The sequence below is a fragment of the Aptenodytes patagonicus genome, chromosome 5 (assembly GCF_965638725.1).
Source record: "Aptenodytes patagonicus chromosome 5, bAptPat1.pri.cur, whole genome shotgun sequence".
In the NCBI taxonomy this organism is placed as follows: domain Eukaryota; kingdom Metazoa; phylum Chordata; class Aves; order Sphenisciformes; family Spheniscidae; genus Aptenodytes; species Aptenodytes patagonicus.
Genome location: NC_134953.1, coordinates 61,797,311 through 61,809,407, shown reverse-complemented (window position 1 = coordinate 61,809,407; position 12,097 = coordinate 61,797,311). Strand labels below are relative to the sequence as shown.

Sequence of the window (12,097 nt, the reverse complement as noted above, 5' to 3'; positions counted from 1 at the left end):
ATTCGTATACCTTACAAATCTTAGGAGTTAAGCTTTGTATTATTTCAACACTTCAAATACAAAACACTACCTTACTTTATCCTTATACAGATAGAGAGAGATTTAAAGATTTAGCTGACACTACACAGAAGACTTATGCCGAGATCAGGAAAGAACCATGTCCCGTGCTGTAACTCCATACTAACCCTTATCCCCCTTCAGTCACCCGGATCTTCAGCATGGGATGCACCTGTGGGACAGTTGTTCCATTAAAAAGTTATTATCAAACTTACTGCTCTTTCTCAGCATAGTGCTGTGAACTGAAGATGGTAGGAGAACTACCAGAATGGTAGATAATACAGCAAAAGAGGCTCCTCCCTGCTCTGGATGGAAACGGTTGCATGGCTCTTGCAGAAGTACCCAATTCACTGGAAATAAATTAGAGCTGAAATTTCCGTTTATAAAGCAAAGACTATTTTCTTGGGAATATTCAGTTCCATTGCATAATCAAACTCATTGATGAGTAACATTAGAAACTTCACGTTAGTACTTGCTACCTGTCACTGCTCGCAGTTAATGAACTTGGGGAAAAAAAGAAGAAAAAAAAGTATTTCCCTGTTTTTCACATGTCCATCTATATGTGTTTATATCCCAGTGTTTCACATGTCACACTATACACAAATACATACAATTCAATGACAAGTAAATGAGCACACCAAGTTTCTTTTGACTTCCATTACGTGGGATTTGAATAGCAAACACTGTCTGAATTGTATACCTTGTCTGTATAAAGCATTCACTGTACCGTGAGGCCTTCGGATGGCTGGATGTGATCGAACTTGCACATACAATACAGAACAAGATTAATTCTGGAGATGGGCTTCTGCCATACACTGTCCCTTCCAGTTCCTCAGATAGTTGTACATGCTGCAGGGAGCTCTGATCGCTGCCATAGAACATATTTTATACTTCTTCTCAGCAGTAAAGGTAATTCTCAGAATTTCCATTTGGGGAATAGAATCAGATTTTGTGCAGAGAAGCATTCGGTTATTATGATTTATGAAAATGTTTTTAGAAGTTGGATGCTGAATATTTTATTAACATAAACATCAAGTTGCTAAAACAGTTGTTTGCTGCTTTCAAAAGTTTCACCCTCCAGCAGAAGAAACAACATAGGAGACACACATCAAAAAGATGTTATCCATACTGCAAAGAACTGTCATTTTTTAATTTCCTGCCTGCCCAAAAATACTGAATGATCATACAATCAAACCATCTTCACTTTCTCCACTTGCCTTGAACATCCCTCTCAGATCACATTCTCATTTACATCAAAGTTCCCCTATTTTTGCCTTTCTAAACTACAGCTTTTTTAATCTCAAACGAATCATTTTTTCCTTGTGAGTTTAGGCCTAGAGTAGTCATAAGGATTCTAAACCATCTTCCCAAACAAACGCTTAAAATTTGTAATTGCTGTGTCTCTTTTTAAAAACACTAATATAAAGATTTCTGATACAAAAGTTATAGCAAACACAAGGCCTTAAATACCGGTTTGGTAGAATGGCCATAGTAAAACGTACAGCTGAACAAGTTATTTATCAGACATCTAAGATAAGCAAAATTTGCAACACACACATATATGAGCCAAGATGAGATTTTTTTTTTGTCTTAAAAAAAATGTAAAAAATCCTCAGAAGTAAATGGCTAAATTATACACCCACAAAAAGAAACAGACTGACAAACTGAAAAGCTCATGAGAGTTCAAATCTTGCTGCCTCAAGTATTAAAACTATTAAGTATGATTTTTTCCTTTTGTTTTACTTTACTTTGAGCAATTCATTTTAAATTTATTTTCAATCTCAATTTCATTATCTGTATAAGTTTAAAAAAAAAAAAACAACCAAAGATGGCTACACAGAACAACATGAATTACCACTAGAATTCAAGGTCTTGGCTTCCAAGTTCATCAGTACTTAAAAACATAAGCAATAAAAATACTAATAAAAATCTAAGGATAAAAATCCCTACTAAAAATCTTTCAGTACTCCTGTTCATAAGCACCAATTCATATAGTCCCATTTCTCATGCTTATCTGTCCAAAGAACTGCCCTACAATCTGATGCAAAATTGTAAATACAAATATGAACTTATCCAACCGTGCATTTACTCACAGCTTCTCCTTAATTTTGAGTTTTCCTTCTCCTTGTTTATATTTCCTTTACCAGATTACAATTAATCTCTCTATAGATTGCTACTGAGTTCTCTGTAACTTCACAAAGTGTCAGTAAGATTCACCCTCCCGTAACAAAAAGTGCATTTAAGTTCTGGTTAGTTCAAAGCAAAGCAGAAACAAAGCCTTTAGAAGAAAATTTATTATCAACAGAGTAAAAAAAGTTATCTTTTGCTAAGAGTAATTTTTAAAATTGTATTTCCATTTGTGAAACAACTGCAATATATATACATAGAGTAAAAATTAATAAACTGTAATACATAAGTTTTTTCTTACATTTTAAATATATTTCGATATATTTTTAATGTCAGAGAATCAAATCCTGTGTTCCCATACCAGACTTCCACTGGGCTTAACAAATCTTACTTTCACAGAGTGCATAGATAACAGAAGAATCACAGATGCATAAAAGGTGGTTGATGTAGGAGCTTATTAAAGTACAAAATACATACGAATAAAGAGAAATTAGTCACTACCTTTCTTTTTGGAGTCTTTCTTTGTGCTGGTTTTAACAGCCACTTGAAGTTCTGTCTCAGTTGACATCCTATATCCTTAGTCCTCTTCACACAGATCCAGGATCTCGGTCAGGCTCATTTAGAACGTCTCTTCAAGAGAATAATTTAGCCTTTCAGATACTGTAACCCAAACAGTTCATCTCATTGACTCCTTTCGAGTGCTGTTAAAGAAGGAAACAAAAAGTAACAGTCATTTTCTGAGTTTAAAACATAAAAAAGCCATTGCAAGCTTACTGAGGAAAGAACCTATGAAGTTCTCCATATACAGAGTCAATTGCCCACAATTTTAGATGCTTAAACACAATCATCTAGTCCTGTTTGAGATGTTTTGGCACATCTGAGATGCCTTCACAGGCTAGAGACACCACACAAGGTGTACAGAAGACCTGTACTTCTGGACCAGCAGCAGGACAAAGACTACAATCCGGGAAATAGCTGGAAATGTCACCAAAAGCAAAAAATTCTGCAGGGACTCAATTCTTAAATGCAACAATTCCAAGGTAAAAACATATTGCCAGATGGTAAGTTCAGATTTTTACTCCTCAAATGCTCCTTCAATGCTCTTTCAATGCTTTCGTTCTCCTACTTGAGCAAAGACAAATGAAAAATGTATTCATTACTCATACTGAGAACATCATACTTCGCCACTCCTCTTGCTTATGATAATGTTTCCAGTATAAAAGAATCTGCCTCCATGTAAACAAAGCTGTAATTGTTAACACTCATCTAGTAATTTTTCTTGCAAAGAACTCTGAAAATACAGTTAACTAAATCTACAAAATACAAATGGGATAGGGGCAAAAAGATAACATTTAGGGAGCAAGTTACAGCTTTACATAACATATATTTATTGGGGAGATACACAATGAGGGAGGCAGGCTTTAAGGCTGCAAGTAGGACTGGGGATGTATGGGCTGCAGAGGCAAAGAATACATAAAGAATAAACAACCAAGAAAGAATAAACCCTTACTCCAATTCTTACTGCTGGTCCTTCTTGCATTGAAGGATGAGCCACCTACTTCAGCCAGTCTGTTGAGGGCAAAGGACCACACTGCCCTAAAGCCATTTGTCGTGATGTTCCCTCACTAAATGCATCTTCCTATTGTCCTTTCTTTTTGTCAAAAAGTTCTCATTATTAGCACAATTACAGTGAAGTCCATCTGGCCTGTCTGAACAGCTGCCCAGTTATTAAATAAGCATTTAATAAAGAAATTAACCCAGCATATCAGTTGGTTAGCTGGCCAGAGATTAACTACAGTTATAGTTATTTACTAATGTCCCTTCTTTGTCATTTAAGACAGTAATACACTGCAAACATTGAAATAATTTTGACAGTTTAAATCACTTTTCAGAGTAAGGGCTGTAAAGCCACTAGTACTTTCAAATCCAGGCTCTTTTAACATTTTAAAATGCTTCAGTAACATTACGCTGCCATGCACTGTCTGAAGTGATTTAATATTGCTAAAGTGTGTCAGGGGCTTTCTTTCATAAGCTCTTCAAATCTGTATGTGTATTATAGAATATTCAAAGATAGCTTTTCAAAATCTGCTGAACTGATTTTGAAATACAAAAGTCCCTGTTCCCCCTCTATGGAGTCTGAATAAGTGTCACATAGCAAAAAGGAGGAAAAATAAAGCAACTTACAAATCAAAGTTGCAGTGGTTGCTAAATACACCTTGGAACACCTAAATAAACTAGAAGCATTCTGATTAACATTTTTAGTTAAGAAAACAGTAGAAAAGGACAAAGTAAATGAAGGTTGATCACAGAGAGAACAGGAGTAAGGTAACAGCCCCAAAACTGACAATCTTCCAGGATCTGAAGCGCTCTTTGGACAGGTCCATGGACAAGGAGATGTCTCTCCCCCAAACACGGTTACGGTGGGACACCACGTGCAGTGACCGCTGGGCCCCGGCACAGATCAATGCATTCACTGTGCTGTGAGGGAACCACCTCACCCTACCGTCAACGGAACTGCTCTTAACTTACGCTTGAAATCCCCCCAGCAAACAGGGAGAAAAGGACTGCAGAGAACAGATGTCCCTCGCAACCCCCATCTCCTTCCCCTGCACACAACCCTATTTAATAATATTAAGTTTTACAGCACAGTAGGGATGCATCAGTCTTTGCAGCTCAATGGGACTTACTTAAAGCATCTCTCAAATCACAGTTGGATTGACAGTTTATTTTTCTAGAATTTGGATTTGTATTTATGTAAATGTTGACTGCATAACTTCACAAGAAGCACTAACATGAATCACTTAACAAAAGCAAAATATTTCTAATAGGTCCATTTATTAAAACAAACAAACAAACAAACAACAAAATACCCCCAGGGTCAAGAGTTAAGCAAGTTTTAATGTCTTAGAAGACTGTTGTGGGTACAAAGCATCACGAATGTCATCTGTTGTCAGCTACATTCAACAGGATAGCTGAAATAGTAGCATATGAATGGAACTGAATATTTTAAAATAACAACATATGACTGCTATCTCATTTGAAACTCTCCAGAAAAGCTATATCCCCTTGAGGCTATGCCACTGAGTAATATTTTTTAAAATAAATGCATGTCTATTTTTGGACAGGTTCACATATTGATTTACTTTAAAACCTAATCAGGTCATACTCTCACAGGCTCATAGATCCTTGAATAAAGTAATAGGTATCTTTGTAAAGGAGCACATAAACATCTGTCAGATGCAAACTATAGTTCAAACTGAATTTGCTACAGAGACAATTCCTCCAAAAGTACAGGTCTTTATGTAAGCTACATTAGTAAACTTTCATATACTGTCCACATTTCAGCCGTTTATTACCCAGATGAGAAAGGCAGTCAATCTGCTGTTTGCCACAACAGCTTTTATTGTCTCCTCCAATCTAGGTCACCGTTGTTAAATACTATGGTCTTCCAACTGTGGGAATTACTGCAGCATGTGTTTTATCAATGAGATGCCATTTTCTTTGATCAGTTCTGCCACATTTCTCTCCCTGCTCTAAAGACAACATTTTGTTAGCTGCATTTAAAAAAAAAAAAAATCCATCATCTTACACGTATCCACCACTCTAACGATCTTCTTGTGTGCCTTGTTACTGTTCCAGTTAGTACAATGTTATGTGCATGCCTCAGCTTTTCCTAGAGGATTCAGAGCTCTTCGTTTTAACAAAATACTGACATTTTCTGTTCCCTTATTAAGTGGCTACAGCAGGAACACAATCAGTGCATTCTGGAATAAAGTGGCTTTTAATTCCAAGAGAAGTCTTCAGCCTGCATTCTGTATTACTACTATGCTGGCATAAAACCTAAAGCCTTAGTGAAGAAATATTTTTGTAAATTTACTTTGCAGTTAGGATTACCACAGGTTGGACCTTTTATGCTCAGGGAAATTCGTCACATGCTCCACCCGCCTCCCCCACGCATTTGCAAAACAACAATTTCTGTCAAATCATTTGTCTTTTCAACCACGCCTGAGCGAGCTCATGAAGGGGTTATTAGGCAACTTCCCCTGGCCCGAGTTATGAAGGAGGTCAGACAAGATGATCATAATACTTCCCCTCTGGCTTTAAAATACATTAATTTATTAATTTTCTTCAGGGCTTCAAAACTTGAGAAGTTCCCTCCCCTGAAACCAGTTTCCATCTGCTTATGTAAAGGAAAAGCAGTCTCAGAAAGGATTTGTAACTAAGCCCTGGCGTTCCCTGGGTATTTAAGTTCTCCACAGCCCCAAAGTGGGATTTGACAAGAGGATGGTACCTCCCAAACCCTGGTTTGACAAAACAAAAACCATGCTACCATCCTTAGCTCTTGCTTTTGTACCTCTGAAGTCTTGCAATTCATTTCCTTTCCTCCAAAGCACCCAATATAATCATCTGGTAAGGAAATGTTGACGCCCATGATTTTGCAAGTGTTAAACAAACCCCAAACATATTAAAAGGGAAAAATGTAAGTGACAAAATTATTTTAAAAGTGCTGCGATCCTGGAAAACTGAAAACAGTTCAAGCGCTAAGGACCGCTATCCAGGGAGAAAAACATTAACTCATCAACTTCTCATCTGACCATGAAGCCTAACACAGAGAACTTCAGTGGGACCACACAGGAAGACGGTGGAAAAACCCATCCTTGCCACCAGTGCCTCTGCCTCCTCCAGAGAGAGGAGGCCATGAAATCCTTTGGAGCTGCTCACACTATTTTGTACTAATCAGTTCATTTCCCTAATGGTCAGGTCTTGAGAACATCCTGTGGGAAGCTACTTGGTATCAGAGTATTAATCTTTTACAGAAGGCACTACACTAATTCCAAACTGAAACCCAAGAGACTGGTCCAAAACCCACTGATATATTTCAGCCAATAAGGCCTATAAGCAAGAACCAAAAAATGAGGAAGACTAGGTAAAAGAGGGAGCTTAAGACACTGACACAGAGGAGAAAACGAGGAGGAAAAGAAAAGCAAACAGGAGAAGATGTCTGTGTAGATACTTCATTAAAGCAAATTCTATAACAATGTGTTTAGCAGCAAAATCTAAGCCAGCTCATGCATTAAAATTCTGGCTAGCCTGCAAAAGAAAACAACCTCTGTTAGACTGTTGCATGTGTCCAGTCTCTCTTCTCTAGTTTTGTCATTTGCCAATAGAACGGCATAATAAACTGTTTCTAGTGACAAAGTCAAATGACTCTCTGTCATGGCATGGCATGGCATGTCGATCACTGCTTTCTCCTGCAATTTCTTTACTGGCATTTCTGTAGCCTGTAAAGGTAAAAGGATGCTTACCGTTCATACGCACAAACTGAGATCCTACACAAAAATTCATTCCCTCCACAGACATGTGGAAAACCAAGTCCCCAGTTTAGCTCCTCAAATCTCCCCTCGCAAACTGCAAATGCTCCTCTGAAACCCAGCACCCTACTTCCTCCTCCTCCTACCTCCCTAAGTTCCACAGCTTGCAAAGACTCAAAACCGTCTCCATATTTCATACTTAGTTTCGTTTGCTCTAAAATGAGCAAGTACTCCCCTCCACCTCTAATTTTCTATATATAAGATGAAGGGAGGAGATTTATGTGCTTTATTATGCTCTCTGTACTAAGTCTGTAGTGAGATACCAGACCAATACCTCCTGATTAACCCTTTTTAATTCTTCCGACATCAGAAAACTTAGTACTCAAACCATAACATTTAATTTCCCATTGTGCATACTTGCTATTTGTTTAGTTGTATTTATAAAATACTTCTCATCTCCTGAAAACAAGAAGCTTGTTTTTAAAAATACCTACATGTAACTAAGGCAAATAACACATTTTATTAAATTTATTGTGCTTTACAATATGCTTCATTATTCTATCTCAAGGGCATCTTTCAGGCATGCTACCCAGTTCCTCAGATGGTGTAAATAGCACCACTGAAGCTGATTTACCACCAGAAGAGCATCTTGCCAAAAAATTGACCTATAAAATATTTCCAAAGTAAGATGTTTATTAGTATTCCAATGACAGCAGGAATAATTACTAAAATTCCTCCTGGAAATCATTCCATGTAGTGGTGAATACTACACTCCACCTCACCAATTATTCACCAGAAATGCTGTGAATTTTCTACTCACTAGAAAATGCTGATTGGATTAAAAGGACGCTTTTCACAGGAATGAATTGATTTAATCAACATTTTTAATGGGAAATTACTAACATTTCATTTTAATATTATAGTTTCTATTTTACATTATAGAGGACAGCATTCTGGAAACAAAGGCAAAACAGAACACATCAACCTCGCTGTAACAGAATTTTTGAAATACACTTTCAAAAGTATGCCATTTTGCATTCAGGAAAAACTACATGATGTTGGTTCATAATTTCTCTGAGGAAGGATATTCAGATACTTTTAAGAAAAAGTGCTGGATTTGAGCCAGTTGCTAAAGACCAACAGAAAAATATTTACATTTTTTCCTTCCATCCTTTCAACTTGAAATTCATCCTCTTAAAAGAATTTCTATAATCACAGTATAAAGCCTTTTAAAAAAAAAACAACCAAAAAAACCACCAAACACCCAGCAGTGAGAACCCAGGACTTGCTGCTCTCCACTGTTCTGCTCTATTGCTGGCCCAGAGCTAGTGCTGCGTAATTCCAGTGCTGCTGTGTTCCCTCCAGTTTGTCTCAGTCCGATTTCCAATAACCAGGTATCAGCTTCAACTCTGTGAAAATACATTTAACAACCCTTCCACAGGTTCTGTTAACACCTACCTCTTCTTTGAGCTAGGTATACCTGGGAGCATCATCAGGCAGCATGAGTAGCATTGCTTTCAGGAGTCTTGCAAGGCTAGAAGGGACAGAATCAAACCCCAAATCTATTGCCACAGAAAATTAAAGGATGAAAATCAAAAAGGAAATGACAGTTATTAAAAACAGTCGTGGCTGCACTGTATGCCTTCAATTCCATGAGCAAGCATGCAAGTCTGCTGGACAAGTGCATTTGCAGCCTTAAACAAAACAAGTTGGTCCTGGAAAAGGCTGACACACAGACTTCCCTGCACTCTCCCACCAGACCCTGGGAAGGCAGCAATACACAGGCTCCTGTTTGCTTCTCCTCTGCCTGTGTAGCAGGGAATGCAACTCCAGTCCAGGGAGCTGAAAATGAGTAACAAAACCCCTGTGTGCTGGAGGTATAAATACAACATAGGTTGTTCCTTTAAGCGTATTTTTCAGCTCTGAGATGCAAAACTCCACTCAAAGTGCTGTTTGTAAGCTTTTTCAGGGTATTGCATTAAAAAAAAAAAAAAAAAAAGCACTGCCACTGAACAAAACAGGCTTAAAAACTTCACATCATTCCTTCAATACTGAGAGGCTGCTATGTTACTAGATAACATAGGAGGTCGTTCAGATTGGACTAGAGATTCCCTGTGCTCACAGTGAAACTGAATTACCTAAATGCTTTTCCTATATGAATTGTGTTATGCCAAGACTTTACTATACTGAGATTACTACACTGCTGACCCTGAAGCAGGAAAGAAAAAGAATTGCTGGTAGCACTGTGTAAGAACAAACAAGAAACAAAACTCAACTGCTACAAATACTGCCCAGGCACAGCCTGACTGCGATCTGACTTCCACTAGCAGAAAACTGCCTTACCTCCATTAAAGTCAATAAAGTCACACCAGCACAAAATCAATAGCGTTGCATTTGACTTATATTGGCGTAACTCCATTGATTTTAATGGAGTTGGAGTTACACCAATTTTATGCTGGTGTATCTGCATTAGTGTCAGTGAAGTTATGCTGGCGTGACTGATGTAAACCACACCAGACCAACCAACCCCTATGTGTCTAAAATTCAATGTCATTAAGTCTAAAGCAACAAGAAAACGCAAATCTGTACATTACCAAAGCAGGGTCTTCGGAATTTATTTTTGCAAAGAAGAACGGCTCTTTTGCAGTCCTCTCAACACCAAAGAAACAGAGTGAAGACTAAGAAGGGAAAAAGGACAAAGTACACAGTTGGGATCACAGTATTCTGTAATTAGAGCTGTTAAATGATTACTAAAGCACAGTGGTGCAATCATCACACTGAAGGAAAGGGAGAAGTATGCAGTCAGGAGCATCATCAGAGAGAAGGTAAAAGCAATGTCAGAGACACCACGTTTTATATTTAAATGCAAATTCCTCACAATCAGAATCTGTGCCTTCTAATTGGAAGAAGAGGTTATGGAATTAAATGTCTCGCATCCTGGACAGCTCAGCATGTTTTTAAGTGGCACAGTAAGTTGAAGGCAACTTATTCATCTCCTGTCCTTTACAGAAATACCTTAATTCAGCTCTTTTTTTTTTTTAATTTCAAGATGACTTTCTTAATATTGCAAGTGAGACTGAACTGGGACTCACCCTCTCATTCATTTAAAATAAAGTACAGCACAATACCTACACAAGATCCAACTTAAGCTATACTTTGAAATCTGAAATAGAGCTTGAAGCGATGCTTTGTACTGGCCTTCTTAACAGACATGAATTTTGCACCAACTTTTTCAGGTCCCTTTGAGATTTGCTCAGTCACACAAGTTAACCTATATATCGTGCCCTTCAATTTTCTGAATGCTTCCTGACATTACAGCAAAGCAAAGCAAACTTTCCTAATGTCAACAACAACAACAAAACCCTATGCCAGGATCTTTATTCACTGCTATTTTTCAACACTCAGCCCTTGTTCCCTGACAGTTAAGTATTAGGAAAATTAATCAGAGGACTTCACCTCGCTGTAAACGGACTTTTGATTTATTACACCAAACCCAACCACCAGATTTCTACCAAAGTTCATTGACTAGCAGAGCAAAGGGGAAAAAGCAAAAAGCTTTCTGGGACTTTAAGTATGAATTTACACATACAAGCAAAAATTATTTTTACATTGTTGTTCCACAACCAACAAATATCAATATTTGAAATAGTCTAGTAAGTGAGTTTTAGCTACAGAAAGACTTTTGACAATTCCATTTAAACACTCCAGTCTTCAAACCAGCGATGTCACTCACGAAGATAATTCCACATGACTGCTAAGATGAACAGCAGGCAGACTTCTGAACGATACCAAACAGAAGTATTTGAGAACTGCTGCTAGATTTTACTGGAGAAATTTCAAACCATAAATAATTTTCTTGAATTCACTTATGTGTTCTCATCTCATTTGTGAATGCAGTGCCTTGTATCTGATTATGTTATACACTGCTCCACAAATGCCTCTGCTTTACATCAGTAAGAATGTTAACCACTTTAAAAGGGTCAAAGCACCTTCCATAAGAAGTCAGGCTCTACACATTTTCTGTTCATGGGTAAGATTCAGCAGTGTTTCTAAATAATAAAAGACAGCACTCTTCCCACAGCTTGAAAATATAGTCTAGGGGGAAAAAAAAACCCACCCAACAATCTAACCCTTGAAACTGCGTGGGCCAGGTGTTGTTTTCTGTATCATAATTCCATAGAGCAACATCCATACAGGGAATCATACCGGTCTCCACTGTGCTATAACCTTGCAACTGGAGAGGTCTACATGACCACATCACACACTTGCAGAATCAAAGCCTAACTGATCAGGTTAGAGGCCCTGTCAAAGGAATTACGTAAAAGAAACAGAAAAATCAAGCCACTGCCAGGCTAAAGTACCGGGGGGGGGGGGGGGGGGGGGGGGGGGGGCGGCGGGGCAGGGAAGATACTCTTGATTATTCAGGGAACTCTTAAGCAGCTGAACAAGTATACGGACCTGCACCAGTGGTAATGCATCACAAAACCATGCTTATTTTCTAAACATTTTAAAAAAATCACTCAAGTAGCATGCAGTGAGGAACCATTCACCTTCTACTGTCATGCTACAGTTTATTCTCTCTTGGAAGCAATTACAGGACA

General features: G+C 38.0%; 1 protein-coding gene across 27 annotated transcripts in view; it reads right to left on the bottom strand.

Annotated features, from left to right (window-relative positions):
* DAB1 (DAB adaptor protein 1) overlaps positions 1-12,097 on the bottom strand; it is a 484,695-nt gene that overhangs the window by 123,535 nt on the left and 349,063 nt on the right. For 25 of the 27 annotated variants that reach the window (XM_076340092.1, XM_076340090.1, XM_076340089.1 and 22 more), the window contains one exon: positions 2,686-2,885. In XM_076340092.1, coding sequence (XP_076196207.1) covers positions 2,686-2,752 — 67 coding nt within the window. In that variant the 5' untranslated portion in view covers positions 2,753-2,885. Of the gene's footprint in view, positions 1-2,685; positions 2,886-8,954; positions 8,974-10,090; positions 10,143-12,097 lie in introns of those variants that run through there. The other 2 variants (XM_076340099.1, XM_076340104.1) reach the window with 2 other exon arrangements.